This window comes from Dipodomys ordii, unplaced genomic scaffold (assembly GCF_000151885.1).
Source record: "Dipodomys ordii isolate 6190 unplaced genomic scaffold, Dord_2.0 Scaffold33, whole genome shotgun sequence".
In the NCBI taxonomy this organism is placed as follows: Eukaryota; Metazoa; Chordata; class Mammalia; order Rodentia; family Heteromyidae; genus Dipodomys; species Dipodomys ordii.
The window spans coordinates 2,687,467-2,705,974 of record NW_012267249.1 but is presented as its reverse complement, the minus strand read 5'-3'; the positions used below and the strand labels follow the sequence as shown (position 1 = coordinate 2,705,974).

Sequence of the window (18,508 nt, the reverse complement as noted above, 5' to 3'; positions counted from 1 at the left end):
CTCAAGTGGTAGAGCGCTTGCCTTGAGCTGAAGAGCTGAGGGACAGCGCCCAGGCCCAGAGTTCAAGTCCCACGACCAACCAAAAAAAAAAAAAACCCAGCTTACTATAACCCCTAGTTTAATCCCAAACTTAATAGAGCCTATAATAATACCAGTGAGCACTGGACTCTATCATCTGAAATGAACCCAAACCAGAAACTCTTGAATGCCAAGTTGTTGAAGCTGAAAATTTTCACACCTGATCTCATGGAATGAGTTGCAATCAAAATATAGCTGCGCTAGCAATACTGTGTAAAATTACCTCCAGAAAATGTGAATGTATGTAAGACAGAAATGTATTTTACATTAGGGCAACAGCTTGAGGTCCCATTCTCAAGATACTGTATTATATATTCAGTGCAAATATTCTGAAATTTGAGAATCAGATATCTGAAACAGCTCTGGTATCAGCATTTTGGTTCAGAGTTGCTAAATGTGTATATAGTCCAACAATCTTAACAACAGTAAGAAAACTTTGTAGGACAATGGTTAATAACCATTGCAATAGTACATACCTAGTCTGAAGTCTTTTTGGTAGTATTAGTTTGATTTCAGGGCCTCTCCCTTGATAGATGGTGCTCTACCATTGGAGTCAAACCCTTTTTTGCTTTATCTCTCAGGGTCTCACTTTTGCCAGGGACAGCTTAGTCCTCAATTTTTTTTAAAAATTTATTTTTTGTAGGTCGTGGAGCCTGAACTCTGGGCCTGAGCACTGTCCCTCAGCTCTTTAGCTGAAGGCTAGTGCCATACCACTTGAACCATAGCACCACTTCCGGCTTTTTCTGCTTATGTGGTGCTGAGGAATCAAACCCAGGGCTTCTTGTGTACAAGGCAAACACTTTACCACTGAGCCACTTTTCCAGCCCCATTGGCTCACAATTTTACTGTGTACATTTCCCATGCATCTGTGATTTGCCCAGGTTTTTATCAGTTGAGAACAGGTTCTCATTTAATTTTTTTCTCAGGTAAACTCTGAACCATGATTCTCCCAATCTGACTCCTGAATAGCTAGGATGAGAGGCATGAGCCCCTGTGTCCAGTTGGAATCTGCTTTCAAGCAGTGGGACCTTAGGAAGGTTATTTAACTCTTCTAAGCCTCAGCTCCCTTAAATGTGGACAGATTTAATCATGCCTTAGCACAGTGCCTGGCTCTCTGCAAATGGGAAAGTGCTTTCACAAGTTTCCCAATGTCCATAAAAATATCAGACAGGCCTCCAGAAGTAACCTATTTTATTTGCTACTGATGTCCAGATCTTTATTTTATTTATTGGTGCCACTACTGGGAGTTGAACTTAAGGCTTCCGATTCTTAGCTTTTGTTCATGGCTGACACTTGACTCACACTTCTAGTTCCCATATGTTCAAACAGTAGGAATAGCAAGATCATATTAACATTATTCATATTTTCTAGCTCTTAAACTTTCTATTAATAAAGAAATCCCAGCTCTGCCAACTGATTTTCTTCTATCCACCTACTTCTACAAATTATCTGAGTATCTCCATAAACAAGTGCTAACTCTATCATTTCCTATGGCCTCTTTGGTAATGTTTGTAGCTAAGGACTCCACTGTGTTCTGAGATGGCTTGAGATTTCTCTCCATCACCTTTACATTTTCTTTTTTTGTTGGTTGTAGGGCCTGCCTGAACTCTGGGCCTGGGCACTGTCTCTCAGCTCTTTAGCTTAAGGCTTACACCCTACTACTTGAACCACAGCACCACTTCCGGCTTTTTTCTGCTTATTTGGTGCTGAGGAAGCGAACCCAGGGCCTCCTAAATGTGAGGCAAGCATTCTACCACTGAGCCAACTTCCCAGCCCCTAGATTTTTTTCTTTTCTATTTATTTATTTTGGTTGGTCATAGGGCTTGAACTCTGGGCCTGGGCGCTGTCCCTTAATTCTTCAGCTCAAGGCAAGCACTCTACCACTTGAGCCACAGTGCCACTTCTGGTTTCCTGGTGGTTATTGGAGATAAAGAGTCTCACGGTGGTTTATTGGAGATAAAGAGTCTCACGGACTTTCCTGTCTGGGTTGGCTTTGAACCACTATCCTCTGATATCAGCCTCCTGAATAGCTAGGATTACAGGTGTGAGCCACTGCGCCCTGCTAGATTTTCTTTAAAATGTTTTGCCATTAGTATTTTTTACTTTATAACAAAGGGTAATATGCTGTGTGTAGTATTTTGGGACCTCTTTTATCTAATGCATTGCTAAATTGATGCATATGTTGCATGCTACTGTAGTCTTTTGTTTTGGCAGCTGTACCACATATCAGCTATGCTAGTGGCCTGGGTAGTTTCTAGGTTTTTGCTACTGTCAAAGTGCAACTCTTGTTGTTCTTATCTTGTTGTACACATAAAAATTGTTCTTAAACTGGAGGCATGGCTCAAAAGGTACACAGAGCACTTGTCTAGCAAATATGAGGCCCAAAACCCATACCACAAAAAGGCAAAAAACAATTTTTTTTTCTTGGCAGCATTGCTGGATTTCTCAGTGTATGAAAGTCATTTCATCTATATCTTCCATATTTAATATTGCCATTTTGATTTCTCTTCCCCTTAACACTTCATTGAAAATACTTTGCTAATTACAACAAATCATGTTAAGTGAGGTAAGCAAAGATCAGAGAGACAAACAGCATTTGTTCTCTCTGATATGCAGAAGTTAGATCTAAAACACACTGGGATATGACAAATTACACAGGATTCTAGATATATACAGTAAGATCAAAGGAGGATAATCTTAGGAATCACCAAGGTACAATACCTAAATACCTCTTCATATTTATATAAAATAATATACATACTAAAAACAAACTCCAAAGATATGGAAACAAAAACTTTTTAAAAAATTTATTCTTAGGCCAGGTGCCTGTGGCTCACACCTGTAATCCTAGCTACTCAGGAGGCTGACATATGAGGTTCGCGGTTCAAAGCCAGCCTGGGCAGAAAAGTCCGTGAGACTCTTATCTCCAATAAACCACTAGAAACCTGATAGTGGCGCTGTGGCTCAAGTGGTAGAGTGCTCGCCTTGAGCTGAAGAGTGCAGGGACAGCACACAGGCCCAGAGTTCAAGCCCCACAACTGACCAAAAAAAAAATTATTCTTTTTTCTGATGATTCTGTATTCTTTATCTTATATGAAATATATTCACATGCATGTCTGTGGGGGGTGGGGTGGGGTAGGGCACAGAATCTGAGGAAAAAGGGTGAAAAGTGCAGCAGTAAAACACACTAGACATGGATGAAGGTGAACTATACAATTCGTGGGTGGAGACAAGAGGGAGGGGATGGGAGAGAATGAGGGAACAGATGACACTTACAAAAGGAAATGTACTCATTACCTGATGCATGTAAATGTAACACCCCTGTGTATCACCTCTATAACAATTCTAAAAATAAATAGAAAGAAAAAAAGAAAATATTCTGCTCAAATTCTTGATTTGCTCCTTCTATCAACTCTATTCCAAAATATTTATGTATGAATTTAAGGGTTTGTGATAGGCTACAATTATATAGTGGGCATCATTGAAGGGCTGAGGTTATGAAAACAAAATAAAACTATTAGTTCAACTCTCCTAGATAGCATTACATTTTATTATGTAAAACATAGAAATATAGAAAGTACTTGAAAAACAAAGAATTTCACTGAGCACAAGGAAGATTTATTAGAACTTGAAATTGTTTTCTTTTTTGCCGGCCATGGTACTTGAACTACGGCCTGGACACTGTCCCTGAGCTTTTTTTTTTTGCTCAAGGCTAGTACTCTACCACTTGAACCACACCAAAATGCCACTTCTGGCCTTTTCCATTTATGTGGTACATGAGGAATTGAACCTGGGGCTTTTGTGCAGGCTAGCAAGGACTCTACCACCGAGCCACACTGAAATTTTTTTCTTAGGAAAACAACTGCTACAGGATACCTTTCTTCCAGACATGATGAGAATCTTAGAAATACATATCAAAGCTCAAGGGCCAGTGTACCTCAAATCTCTCCTACTCATCCTTGAGCCTCAGTCCTAGATTTGAATATAATCAAAAGTTGCAGAAATATAAAAAAATTAATATCCTCAAAAGCAGGTCAGAGACTGGCCCACTACTCAGATACATTAGAAGAGGATGACAGACATTGCTGAAAGCAGAACTTCAGTTCATTTGGCTTTTTTGTGTTGGGGCTCCAGTGCAGAGCTGAGCACTCCACCACTCCTCCTCCACTCACAAATGTTTTTATAGTTGCATGTCCGACATTTCCAAGCCTCTTCTACATCAACCCCTTGAGGCTCTCGGTGTCCCATCCAATAAGCCATATAGTGCTGAACCTTGCCTCTCACTTCTTTTTCTTCAAAGGCTACAGTATCTGTACCCAGCACAGTGGCAGTTTCTTGATGAATATACTCAATCTTCAGGATATCAATAACTGGGAGGTCAGATAGTGTGACAGATAAAAAGACTAGCTCCAAGAGGTCACCCAAAGACTTCACAGAAAAGCCTTCCTGCTGGGCATGCCTCAGCACTGAAGGACCCAGTGGCTTGTCTGGACACAATTTAGTGTGCTGGATTAGGCTTGCTGGAGTCACTTTCCCTTGCACCATGGCATCAAAGATACATTTGTATAGACTGACTTGAAAACAGTCTTTCTTTTTCTGGGCTGCCAGAGGGAGCATAGCGCGCCTGCGTGTCTTGAGTTCTGTCAGTTCTAATTCTCCTTTGGCTGTATAGTGCAGCTCATCAATCACTCCAACAAGAAACATACCTTCCACTTCCCCAAACACTGGAAATTCTCTGATGCGCCCTTCTGACTGCAGGGTAGGAATCATTGATAGTATGTTCAGAAACTTAATTGCCCAAGCATCTTCTTTAGTGGTGACAGAGATAGTCACAAGATCATGAAGTTCTAGTTCTCTAGCTAGGTGGATGCTAGCACCAGTGTTCAAAACAGCTGCCTTCTCTGGTTTCAAATCACCAGGAAGCTCCTTCTCATATGCCATTTGCAATTCACACCAGCTCTGAGTAGACAGGTCAGTGACATATAAATATTTTAGGTGAAATCTCTCCATGGGTGATAAGACATCCAATTCTCTTTTCCAGTTCTGTAAGCTTAGAGGCTTATCATCCTTCTCAGGGAGTTCAGAGGAAGAACCGGGCTTGCTAAGTGAAGCACATAATTTTTCATCATCTTCCAGGTCCAGAAACTCTAGGAACTCTGAGTCACTCAAGTCTGAGAACCCCGAGGCTTCTGCTGACACAGTTTCCTCTTCCCTAGCCTCCGCCATGGCACAGCTCTGGACTAAACAAGGAGGCCCTGCATAACATTTTAAAGAAATACATTTTTCCAATAAAAATACCTCCTCAAAGCACTTTCAAATTCCAGTGAGATAAATCACAACTTTTTTTTGGGGGGGGGTCGATTGTGGAGCTTGGGCTCTGTCCCTAAGCTCTTCAGTTCAAGGCTACTGCACTACCACTTGAGCCACAGCACCACTTCTGGTTTTCTGGTGGTTAATTGGAGGTAAGAGTCTCACCGACTTTCCTGCCCAGGCTGGTTTTGAGCTGCAATCCTCAGATCTCAGATCTGAGTAGCTAGGATTACAGGCGTGAGCCACCAGCACCCGGCAAAACTTTTTTTTTTTTTTTTTTTGCCAGTGCTGGGGCTTGAACTCAGCGCCTGGGCACTGTCCCTGAGCTTCTTTTAGCTCAAGGATAGCACTCTACCACTTGAGCTACAGCGCTACTTCTGGCCTTTTCTGTTTATGTGATACTGAGGAATCAAACCCAGAGCGTCATGCATGCTAGGCAAGCACTCTACCACTAAGACACATTCCCAGCCCCCACAACTCTTTTATCTGTAGTCTTAGGGAGTGAACTCAGGGTCTTGTGAATACTAGGCATGCATTCTACCAACAAACTATATCCCCAGCTCTTACAAACTACTTCTTTAAAGAAGCCAATTAGAAATATTTAAGAGTTACATACACTCAGACTTTACCAAAAGTGGTCCTTCTATTATCCATGCCTTACAAAAAAATGATTTTTTTCAGAGTTAGGGATAGAATCCAGGGCCTAGTACTTGCTAGGCAGGTGATTTAACACTGAGATATATCCCCAGTATGGCAGAAATCTTTTAAGTGGAGGAATAATTTTATTCCTAGATTTCCCAATAAAGTATTGTGTATAACTTTAAGTAAATCACCTTTGTTGGCCTCAATTCATTCAAATAGAGAGATTTGAGGTTTGCCTTTTTTATTTTTTTTTGGTCAGTCATGGGGTTTGAACTCTGGGCCTGGGTGCTGTCCCTTAGCTCTTCAGCTCAAGGCTGGTTTTCTGGTGGTTTATTGGAGATAAGTCTCACGGATTTTCCTGCTCGGCTGGCTTTGAACCATGATCCTCAGATTGCAGCTTGCTTAGTAGCTAGGATCACAGGCATGAGCCACAAGCACCTGGCTATTTTATCATTCTTTTTTGGGTCTGGTCATGGGGCCTGAACTCTGGGCCTGGGCGCTGTCCCTCAGCTCTTCAGCTCAAGGCCAGTGCTCTACCACTTGAGCCACAGCACCACTTCCGGCTTTTTTTTTTCTTTTTGCTTATGTGGTGCTGAGTAATCGAACCCAGGGTCTCATGCATGCAAGGCAAGTGCTCTACCACTGAGCCACCTTCCCAGACCCCCTTATTTTATCATTCTTAATGACAATAATTCTTGAGATATGTTAAGGGAAAGGCAGTGAGTAAAAGCTCTTGGTGGATTTAATTTACCCTTACTAACTTTATACATTATTCTCCTTATATTATCTGTCACTTTTTTTTTTTTTTTTTGTCAGTTGTGGGGCCTGGGGTGCTGTCCCTCAGCTCTTCAGCTCAAGGTAAGCCCTCTACCACTTTAGCCACATTGCCATTTCCGGTTTTCTGGTGGTTAATTGGAGATAAGAGTCTCATGGACTTTCCTGCCCACACTGCTTTTAAACCACAATCCTCAAATCTCAGCCTCCTGAGTAGCTGGGATTACAGGTGTGAGACACCAGTGCCTGGCTCTACCACTAATTTTATTTTCTGTCTCAATGAGAAATTAAGCATGGTGGTATACACTTGTAATCCCAGCTATTGAAGAGATAAGAGACTGGTTTGTGAATTTGAGGACAGCTAGACAAAAGGGCTGAAGGCATGGTTTAAATGGTAAAGTGCTTGTCTAACAGGCTTAAGGTCATAGTTTCAATCCCCAGTACCATCAGGTTAAAGAGGAGAAGTAAAAAGAGAAATAACTATCTCTAAGCATGACTAAAACTCCAAAGTGTATTGCTGTGAGTAAAAGTAAACATGCATTATGCAGTTATTATATGCTACACTAAATTAAGTGATTTACATTTATAATTTGATTACCCTAACGAGGGATACATACTCTTTTTTTCTTTTTTTGCCGGTCGTGAGGCCTGAACTCTGGGCCTGAGCATTGTCCCTCAACTCTTCAACTCAAGGCTAGCACTCTACCACTTGAGCCACAGCGCCACTTCTGGCTTTTTCTGCTTATGTATTGCTGAGGAATTGAACCCAGGGCCTCATGTGCTAAGCAAGCACTCTACCACTGAGCCACCTTCCCAGCCCCTACATACTCTTTTTTTAAACTAGGAAATATTTCCAAAACATAGAAGTAGAAGCCAGAAAACAATGAGCACCACGTACATACCACGTATATGTGCAACTGTGTACTATTCTTGGCTGACCTATTTTAAAGTGAATTATCGGCCCAAATAGAATTCGTCTACATGACTACAATACTATTTTCATACCCAACAGAAGAATTCCCTAACATTCCAGTCTATATTCAAACTTCCCACCCTGTCCTAGCATTTCTTTAGACTAGGAAGTGAAGGCTATATATTACATTTGTTTGTTATTTTTTTCTCTCATGTCTTTGACTTTGGGTGTCAGAAAAATGATTTTACTGAGAATCTGAGCTGACAGAGGTAACTATGAGCCAAGTGCTTCCATTTTATTATTCAAATAAGAGATAAGTAAGCCAAATGTATCAGCTCTCAGGTTGAAGAACTATACCATGAAAATGTTATTCATATTAGTCATGGTTGTACTCACCTAACTTTTAGTCCAAATGTCACTAGTGAAGGAATACATAAATGGCTTGCAAGGAATAAAAGCAATAAATATTAAAAATTTTTGCTTATATTCTATAAAACTATTGTTCTCTACACTACTTTAATTCTTTTTCTTTTTTTGGGGGGGGTCCAGTTGTGGGGCCTGAAAACTCTGGGCCTGGGCGCTGTCCCTCAGCATTTCAGCTCAAGTCTAACACTATACTACTGAGCCACAGCGCCACTTCTGGCTTTTTTTCTTTTTGTTTATGTGGTGCTGAGGAATCGAACCCAGGGCCTCATGCATGCAAGGCAAGCACTCTACCACTGAGCCACCTTCCCAGCCCTACACTAATTCTAATGAACTGAAGGCATAATTGCACAAACTGTAAATGAATTTTAAATAATATCCAATTATTCAGAATTTGCTAATACACGACTTGCTTTTGGAATAATCTTGGACATGTTTTAGCTTTCCTGAAGCTACTGACACATCTTTAAAATGTGATAGGCGTACACCTTTAATCTTAGCTATTCAGGAGGCTGAGATCTGAGGATTTGGGTTCAAAGCCAGCCAAGGGCAGCAAAGTCCAAGAAACCCTTAATTCCAATCAACCACCAAAAAGCTGCAAGTGCAGCAGAGTGCTAACCTTGAGAGAGAAAAAAAAAGCTAAGGGACGGCGCCCAGGCCCTGAGTTCAAGCACTAGTACCCACATATGCATGTTCAAGTGTTCAAGTACACACATGTAGTAGGTTGAGTAGGGTACTCCTATCCCTAGTCAGCTACCTAATAATTGAGTGATAAAACATAGTAGACAATAAATATGGTTTTCCTCTCACTTCCCAAGGAAAGGGATGATATTCTATTTCCTCCGACAAATACGATTAAAGTTTAGGAGCGAGGAAGCTCCTACTCATCTGGGTCTTATCTTCCATCTCACCGGGAAGCGCAGAAAAGTAAAAGGACAAAGTGAGAAAGAAACTCTGAAGATGATGTCTGCATGGATAAACTCAGATTAACCATTTGGAGTCTTGCTATGGTAGAATGGGGGCTTTTGGACCTTTCTTGCCTGACCATTCCTTCGCGTTCCAATGTTTCCTTCTCTCATATCCATAGTGCACAGGTGACAGTCCACCTCAGACCCTAGGTAACAATTGCCTCTGTCCTGGAGCCAGCACAACTCCTCCGTTTTCCTCACACGCTGGCTGCAGTTACTCGATGCAGTCCCTGTTCCCTGCAGGTGGAAGGATTAAGAACTAACGCTTCCAGGTCGGTTCCTTCCTCTAGCTCCAACCTCAGACTCGATACTCTGGGAGAACATTTCAGGTCGGAGAGACTGGTTCTCCGATGGGTTCCCGCTCTGGCGGAACTGTCACTGCCTTGATTCAAGCTCAACATTCTGATTAGTTTGGAGGAGTTCGCTTTCCTCAGACCCCAACCACTGTGCGCCCGGAGCCCCTACACCACCCAAATGTACAAACGTCCGGGGACGGACCAAGACCCCAGCGCTGAAAAAGGCTAGTGGCCGATCGCCGGGTCTTCCAGGCGAAGGCCCAGCATCCAGAGGAACCCGGCCTGCTGGGGGGGGGGGCAGGTGGGGCTGACCCCCACCCCAAGGAGGGAGCGGGAGGAGACACCCCTGGGCTCGGAGGCGCGGCCAGACCAGCCCCGCAGCCTGCTCGTAGCCTCCACTAACCTCCGCTCAGCCGAGGCCCGATTCTCTTTGTTCGAAGGAAGCCTCGGAAATGCACGGACTCTCTCCGACCGCGCACCCGGAAGCCGCCGGAAGCCCAATCCCAGAAGGCGCAGCGGCAGCGCGAGCACCACCTCCTCCCAGAAGCCTTCGCGGGGCGCCCCATCCTCGCGGGGCTACGAGTGAGGCTCGGGTAGAGTTCTGGGAGCTGGCTTGTGAGCCGTGTGTGTGTGGTTCTGTTCTAGTGGGAACTCGCAACCTTTCCTGCGAGAAGCTCTGGGCCGACCTGTCACTCCCCGGCCCAGCGCGCCGGGCCGCGGCGCAAGCGCAGTATGCCCCACGCCTTTAGCTTTTCCCCAGCTGAAGGAACAGCTGCGGGCTGTTCAAAGATGCAGATTCTCCCCTTTATTTGTGTATTTCCCCCGCCGTTTACTTGGGTTTAACCTTTTCGTTGGAAAAGGTTATGGTTACAGTTTCAGATGTAAATGAAGGAAAGCATAATGCTTTTTCCGCAGACATGCCATCAGAGCAGAATTTGAGCAGTGGCAGGCCTTTCCCAAACACGAACTTCTCCCGGCTCCGACGACACTCACTTTGCTTTTCTTTACAGAAAACTTGGTTTAACCACCAGGTGGCATTTCATAGCAATGGAGAGAAAAAGATACTCTCTTCAACGAAGGTTCTGTGACAATATAGAATATCCTTAGGGGAAAAGATGTAAAAGGAGAACCTGTCTTTCCATGACAAAACAAAAAATCTATTTTTAAAGTTTTGCTTTGCTTTTTTTTGTCGGTCGTGGGGCCTGAACTCTGGGCCTGGGCGCTGTCCCTCAGCCATTCAGCTCAAGGCTAGCGCTCTACCACTTGAGCTACAGTGCCACTTTGGGCCTTTTATGCTTATGTGGTGCTGAGGAATCGAACCCAGGGCCTCATGCAAGGCAAGCACTCTACCACTGAGCCACCTTCCCAGTCCTTTTAAAGTGCTTTTTTGTTTTAGATATTGCCAGTATTAGTGTAGTAGTGATTTTGGAGTTATGTGGGAAAATATCCTTTTGTTTGTGTTCATACTGTTAGCATACACAGAAGCTCCCGAGTTCTATGATATTTTCAAGATTTTTCTAAAAATACCATCCTTTTTTTTTTTTTTTGGTCGGTCATGGGGCTTGAACTCTGGGCCTGGGCGCTGTCCCTTGCTCAAGGCAAGCGCTCTACCACTTGAGCTACAGCACCACTGCTGTCTCACGGACTTTCCTGCCTGGGCTGGCTTTGAACTGGGATCCTCATATCTCAGCCTCCTGAGTAGCTAGGATTACAGGCATGAGTCACCGGCACCTGGCTCCAAATACCAACCTGTGAAACTTAAAAGTAGCCCTACTGAATTTGTTTTGATGACTTCTTCAATTGTTACAAACCAATAACTCATACTGAATTTAGTCAGAACCCATATGGGGAGGAGAAAGGTAAATGAGATGAAGCTATGAAGTAGCACTAGATATAATGGAGGTCCTGGGTTTTGGAGTCTGGCTTCTTTAGTGGTAGGAGCAGAGGGGAAATCCATTAACAGTGAAGAATTAAAGCTTTAATAAAGTGTTAATAAGATTGAAAACTAACACAAAAATCACTGTGATCGCCAGGTGCTAGTTGCTCACACCTGTAATCCTAGCTACTCAGGAGGCTGAGATCTGAGGATCACGGTTCAAAGCCAGCCTAGGCAGGAAACTCCGTGACTCTTTATCTCCAATATACTAGAAACCCGGAAGTGGCATTGTGGCTCAAGCGGTAGAGCGCTGGCCTTGAGCTGAAGAGCTGAGGGATAGTGCCCAAGCCCAGAGTTCAAGCCCCATTACCGACCCCCCCAAAAAAAATCACTGTGATCCTAACAGTGCTCAGCTTTCACAAATGTTAACTAATTAATGCTAATAAATGCCTATTAAGTAGGAATGTGTACCCCTCTTGTGTGTTAGCCTGCTAACAGTAGTATCTTGTAAAATGCTATAAATGGTCAATTATTCCTTCTATACCCTGTCATTAAGATTATAATTCTCCATTCCAATTAAAAGGTTTGCAGCCAAGATTATATTCTCTAAGTAGGTCAGTGGCCTTAAAGTGAGTCTCATCCATCAGTCCCAATCTCAAGTCAGGAAATAGAGCAGTTGACATAAAGGCTTCCCCTCCTTCTCCAGATAAGACTAGGTGGGCTTGACTACTCTTCAAGAATATGTGTATTTCTTTGTGGCTTCTGCAATTGAGAGTACTACTATATATGGGGGATTTGCGTCAGCTAGAACTTCAAGGCTGTCTTGCTGAGGTTAAGATATTGCTGTTCCTCTTTGTTGTTAAGCAAGTTGTTTTTGAGAGTGATCTGGTCTTGATTAAACTTGGCAGCCCTCCTGCCTCAGCCTGTGATTACAGGCATACATCACCACACCTGATGCTTCTTTGATAGCTGACAAGACTGCTGACCTAGGATATGCTTCAGCTTCTACAGTTTTGTAACTTCTTGGTGGAAAAGTGGTCCAGTCGCTATCAGTTTGCTAGTACAAGTACATACGCACTAGCACAGAAATTCCAAATCTGGGAATCAGCTATGCATTACTCACATAGAAATGTGTAGAATGGGGCTGGGAAGGTGGCTCAGTGGTAGAACACTTGTCTTGCATGCCTGAGGCTCTGGGTTCGATTCCTCAGCACCACATAAGCAAAAAGAAAAAAAAGCCGGAAGTGGCGCTGTGGCTCAAGTGGTAGAGCACTAGCCTTGAGTTGAAGAGCTAAGGGACAGTGCCCAGGCCCAGAGTTCAGGCCCCACGACCGGACCCCCAAAAAAAAATTGTGTAGAATGTCATTACCATATTAAAGAAATGTACTCTTGGGCTGGGAATGTGGCTTAGTGGTAGATTACTTGCCTAGCATGCATGAAGGCCTATGTACTCTTGGGCTGGGAATGTGGCTTAGTGGTAGATTACTTGCCTAGCATGCATGAAGGCCTGGGTTCAATTCCTCAGTACCACATAAACAGAAAAAGCTGGAAGTGGCACTGAGCCTCAAGTGGTAGAGTGCTAGCCTTGTGCACAGAGAGGCTCAGGAGCAGTGCTCAGGAGTTCAAGCCCCAGGACTAGCCAAAAAATAAATAGATAAATAAATGTACTCTTTAACTATGTAACCCCTCTGTACATCACCTTCATAATAACAATTAAAAACCTGAAAGTAATATGCAGATATTCTTGTACTGCCATTTCTGCTTAAAAACTACTGGCATTCTTGTGGATATAAACAGAAAAAGCTACAAGAGTGCACAAAAATTATTTGGTAAGTAAATGCCCATAAGAAATTAAATAACCATGAAATAAAAAAATTATATTGTTTTTCATAATGATGAATTTATTTAACTCCAAAAACCAGATTTTATCCTTAAGTATTTTGTATAGAGGTATAGCTGACACTCATTATCAATATAGCGCTTATTTACACATCAGGCAAAAATAAAAGCTGCCATCATTATGTCACTTTCTCAAATGGTTTTGAGACCTCAGATCTTAAAGCTTAGAATACTGATTTAAGAGTTGGCTTTTTAGGGGCTGGGAAAGTGGCTCAGTGGTAGAATGCTTGTCTTGCATGCATGGGGCTCTGGGTTTGATTCCTCAGCACCACATAAGCAAAAAAGCCAGAAGTGGCGCTGTGGCTCAAGTGATAGAGCACTAGCCTTGAGCTGAGGAACAGCACCCAGGCCCAGAGTTCAGGCCTCACCACTGACCCAAAAACAAAAAAAGACTTGGCTTTTGTTCCCATGTCAGTTTTTTTTTTTTAAAGATTATTTCTGAGGGCATTCCTCCTGTGTATTTTTTGGTGTCGACTTAGTGATGAATTATAGCTGAAGGATTTTCCACATTCATTGCATTCATAAGGTTTTTCTCCAGAATGGTGCCTCTGATGCTTTTTAAAGGATGAATCATGCCTGTAGGCTTTTCCACAGCGGTTGCATTCATATGCTTTCACTCCTGTATGAACGGTTTTATGGTTGCTAAGGTGTATTCTCTGCCTAAAGGCTTTCCCACATTCTTTACATTTGTAGGGTCTTTCTCCAGTGTGGATTCTCTGATGGTGCGTTAGATAAGCTCTGTGACTAAAGGTTTTACAGCATGCATTGCACGCATAGGGCTTCTCCCCAGTGTGAATTCTTACATGTTCGCTAAGGTGTCGAATCTGCCGGAAAGTTTTCCCACATTCATTGCACGTATAGGGCTTCTCTCCAGAATGAGTCCTTAAATGTTGGATCAAGCTAATGTTCTGGCTGAACGCTTTCTGACATTTGTCACAGGCAAAAGGTTTCTCCCCAGTGTGAGTTCTGTGATGCTGATTGAGTGATGAGCGGTGTCGAAAGGCTTTGCCACATTCCTCACATTCAAAGGGTTTCTCACCAGTGTGAATTCGCTGGTGTGTATTAAGAGATGCACTTTGACTAAAGGCTCTTCCACATTCCTTACATCTGAAAGGTTTCTCACCAGTATGAATTCTCATGTGCTCAGTCAGATGAATGGGTTGTTTGAACATTTTTTCACATATATTACATTCATAGATTTTTGTTCTCAGGCAACTTATTGGATGATTAATTAAATTTATTTTGCATTTGTTCCTCTTTCTAGGTGGGCTAAATTTATGGTGCTTCTGTTCTAAAGTCACTTTTGAACTCACAATATTTCCCCTACATTTTTTAGCTACTTGGCCTATCTTTTTGCGGTTCAAAATAACCTGTCTCTGTCCACAGGTTTCCTGGTGTCTTTCTAAGGCATCATATCTGGAGACTTTGTTCAGTGTGGAATAAATAATGTCATCCCTTATGAGTCTTCCCACCATGTCATGATACAGCTGTTCTTGGGAAATGTCATTCTTTGCAGTTGACTCACTGGTTTCTGTTTTATTCTTCAAGTCTGAAAGAAATGAAAAACTCCAGGTAACTCATATTAGTTATGCTTTGAAAAAAATCAACTGCTATAGTAGTTACAGAACAGAAAATTACAGAGATGAGTACATGAGATTTTCTCTGTATTTAAATATGGTTGTACTGTCTGGAGAGGTAATATGAAATATAAACAGTGAACAGGTTAAATGCATTTTTTTTTGTTATACATATAGTAAAACCTGAATCTTTGAGACTTGCTTCTTCTAATAACACTAAGAATGCTATTTTAGTGCTATATCTTTTAGTTGACAATTGCTTTTGGAACACAACCTCAGAAATTCAAAAAGGAGTATTTGACCTAAGAACATTAAGCTATCTTTTTAATTTTTATTTTTTGGCCAGTCCTGGGGCTTGAACTCAGGGTCTGGGCACTGTCCCTGAGCTGCTTCTTTTTTTGGGGGGGGGGTCTGGTCGTGGGGCCTGAACTCTGGGCCTGGACGCTGTCCCTCAGCTCTTCAGCTCAAGGCTAGCACTCTACCACTTGAGCCACAGTGCCACTTCCGGCTTTTTTCTTTTTGCTTATGTGGTGCTGAGGAATCGAACCCAAGGCCTCATGCATGCAAGGCAAGAGCTCTACCACTGAGCCACCTTCCCAGCCCTCCCTGAGCTTCTTTTGCTCAAAGATAGCAGAATCAAACCCAGGGCTTCATGCATGCTAGTTAAGTACTCTATCACTAAGCCACATTCCCAGTCCTTAAGCTATCTTTTATTCAAATTCGTATTGGTGTGTATCTATATTGTTTCTTCCTATAATTATTAATATATACATGCAAACATAATTTATAAAATGGTAACCTACCCTATTATAATTGCTAGTGTGGCTAGGAAAAGTGTGTGTGTTTGTGTGTGTGTGTGTGTGTTGGTCCTGGGGCCTGAACTCAGGGCCTAGGAACTATTCCTGAGCTGTTTTTGTTGTTGTTGTTGGTTGTGGGGCTTGAATTCTGTGCCTGGGCGCTGTCCCTCAGCTCTTCAGCTCAAGGCTAGCTCTACCACTTGAGCCACAATACCACTTCCAGTTTTCTGAGTGGTTTATTGGAAATAAGAATCTCACGGACTTTCATGCCTGTGCTGGCTTTAAACCTTGATCCTCAGTTCTCAGCCTCCTGAGTAGCTAGGATTACAGTAGTGAGCCACTGGTGCCTGGCTTCCCTGAGTTTTTTTTGTTCAAGGTTGGCATTGAGCCACAGCCCCACTTCTGGCTTTTTTTTTTTTTTTTTTTTTTTGGTGGTTAATTGGATATAAGAATTTCACAGACTTTCCTGCCCAGCTTGGCTTCAAACCATCATCCTTAGATCTTAGCCTGCTAAGCAGTGGCATAAGCCACTGGCACTGGTGGGTAAATCTCCTTTAAGCATTAGCTGTTTTTTTTTTTTTATGTACTTTTTTTTTTTTTTGCCTGTATCAGAATTCAAACTCAGGAGCTTGCATTTGCTTGACCTGCTTACTCAGCTAAAAGTTGTACCTTTGATTCATGCCTCCAGCTAAGGTTTTTGCTGATTATTCAGGAGATGGGAGTCTCATGGACTTTTCTGCCCTGGATATGGATAGCTTCAAACCATGATCTTCCAGATCTCAGCCTTCTGATTAGCTAAGATTATAGGCATGAGCCACTGTCACTGCCTAACTATTAACCAGTTTTAATACTTGATAATTCATTGCACCTTACATTTCAAGTGGAAGATATAGCTTCGTGGAAGTTATAACTTCTTTTAAACATTTTTGTGCATGGGGAAAAATTGTGCTTTGTAGGCAAACACTCTCTTAAGGCATGTTCCCATTCTTTTGTCCCTTCATATAGGACCTTAATATATGCCCTAGCTGGCCTGGACCATGATCCTATTTATACTATTTATACTACTATTTATGCCATGTAGCTAGGATTACAAGTATCCCCACAGTATCCAGTTATTGAGATGGGGTCTCAAGTTTATGCCTAAGCTGTCCTTGACCCCTAATCCCCCTACTTCAGCCTCCTGACCTTTGACATTACATGCACACACCACTATGCCTGGTTTTAAGACTGCTTTCCCTTTTTTTTTTGAGACACCATCTCACTATGTAGCCCAAGCTTATGTCAAACTTGCAATCCTTCTGCCTGAATCTGCAGAGTGCTGGGTTCACAGGCATGTACAACCATGCCAAGCCTTGTATGATTTATTTTCTGATCAAGCCAGAATGATCAGCATTTAAACAATTTTTTGTTGTTATTGTTGGTTGTGGGGCTTGAACAATGGGCCTGCACGCTGTCCCTCAGCTCTTCAGTTCAAGGCGAGCGAGCCACACCACTTTTGGCTTTTTCTGAGTAGTTTATTGGAGATAAGAGTCTCATGGACTTTCCTGCCCAGGCTGGCTTCTAACTGCAATCCTCAGATCTCAGCCTCCTAAGTAGCTAGGATTACAGGCATAAGCTATGGTCACTCAACTTGGAATGAGATTTAATGCAGGTATTATACAATAGCTGCGCCTCCCCAGAGCTGGGTAGATCCTGAGTACTCCAGCCCATGTATCATCTGCCTGGTCTCACCTAAAATGGGATCTCCTGGGCCTTCATTCACTCTCATCCATGGCTCTTCTCCTTTCTCCAACTGGGAAATTATACTGGGCTTGGAAAGCTGATATCCTGCTAAAGGTATTTAAAAAAAGGGGATGAATGTTTATACTGACAAACCATTTCTGAATTTAGTTATATCTTCTACTTTTACATGCTCTGAAAGCATGTAAAAGTTTAGTTGTAGGAAGAAAAGCTGTTCCCCCAAGAAAGGTGAATCAAATTTGGCCTGGTTTGTGTTTCAAAGGAATAAGACATTTACAATACAGAACAAGGCCAAGTTTCACTGACCCCACATCATAATTTAAAAATAGTGACTCTCCTATAATAGATGCTTCTGGAAGCATGGCTGGCCCACTCTTACCTACAGACACCAGGTTCCTGTAGTTCTCTAGCATCACCTCTCGGTATAGATTTCGGTAAGTAGGGACCAGTTGTCCCCATTCTTCCTGAGTGAAGTCTACAGATATGTCCTTGAAGGTCAACAGTTCCTAGAAAATCAAATTTATTAAAGTCCAAAGAATTCTGACCATATTCTAAGTTCTGAGAGATTCCAAACTAGTTTTACCAGAAGACTCCTCTGGATCAGTCTAGAGATTCTCTGGAGACTGCCAGTGATTATGCCTATAATCCTAGCTACTCAGGAGGCTGAGATCTAAAGACCAAAGTTCAAAGGCAGCCCAGTTAGAAAAGTCTGTGAGACTCTTATCTCCAACTAACCAGCAAAACTTAAAAAAGAAAAATTAAAAATCTGGAAGTGGGGCTGGGAATATGGCTCAGTGGCAGAGCGCTTGCCTAGCATATATCACGCCCTGGGTTCGATTCCTCAGCACCACATAAACAGAAAAAGCCAGAAGTGATGCTGTGGCTCAAGTGATAGAGTGCTGGCCTTGAGCAAAAAGAAGCTCAGGAACTATACCCTGATCCTGATTTCAAGCCGCAGGACAGGAAAAAAAAAAAAAATCTAGAAGTAGAGGTGTATTGAAGTAGCACAATGCTAGCCTTGAGCAAAAAAGCTAAGGGACAGCACCCAGGCCCTGAGTTCAAGCCCCAGTACTGGCACACACACAAAAATTAAATATTAGTGCCAGGCGCCATTGGCCCACACCTATAATCCTAGCTACTGAGGAGGCTGAGATCTGAGGATCGCAGTTCAAAGCCAGCCTGGGCAGGAAAGTCTGTGAGACTTTTTTTTTTTTT

The 18,508-nt window shown here is 42.6% G+C and overlaps 2 protein-coding genes across 5 annotated transcripts in view; both read right to left on the bottom strand.

Moving 5' to 3' along the window:
- The window catches only part of Exo5 (exonuclease 5), a 64,742-nt gene extending 54,862 nt beyond the window's left edge, over positions 1-9,880 (bottom strand). The window contains exons 1-2 of one of the 2 annotated variants that reach the window (XM_013017001.1): positions 9,808-9,873; positions 3,863-5,333 (exon numbers count right to left, since the gene is read on the bottom strand). In XM_013017001.1, the coding sequence (XP_012872455.1) occupies positions 4,183-5,304 (1,122 nt within the window). In that variant the 5' untranslated portion in view covers positions 5,305-5,333; positions 9,808-9,873 and the 3' untranslated portion in view covers positions 3,863-4,182. Of the gene's footprint in view, positions 1-3,862; positions 5,334-9,807 lie in introns of those variants that run through there. The other variant, XR_001175098.1, reaches the window with a different exon arrangement.
- Positions 9,881-13,559: 3,679 nt separating this feature from the next.
- Positions 13,560-18,508, bottom strand: part of LOC105986193 (zinc finger protein ZFP69-like) — a 14,254-nt gene continuing 9,305 nt past the window's right edge. Inside the window, exons 4-6 of one of the 3 annotated variants that reach the window (XM_013016997.1) lie at positions 17,673-17,799; positions 17,285-17,383; positions 13,560-14,728 (exon numbers count right to left, since the gene is read on the bottom strand). In XM_013016997.1, the coding sequence (XP_012872451.1) occupies positions 13,605-14,728; positions 17,285-17,383; positions 17,673-17,799 (1,350 nt within the window). In that variant the 3' untranslated portion in view covers positions 13,560-13,604. The remainder of the gene's footprint in view (positions 14,729-17,284; positions 17,384-17,672; positions 17,800-18,508) is intronic. The other 2 variants (XM_013016998.1, XM_013016999.1) reach the window with 2 other exon arrangements.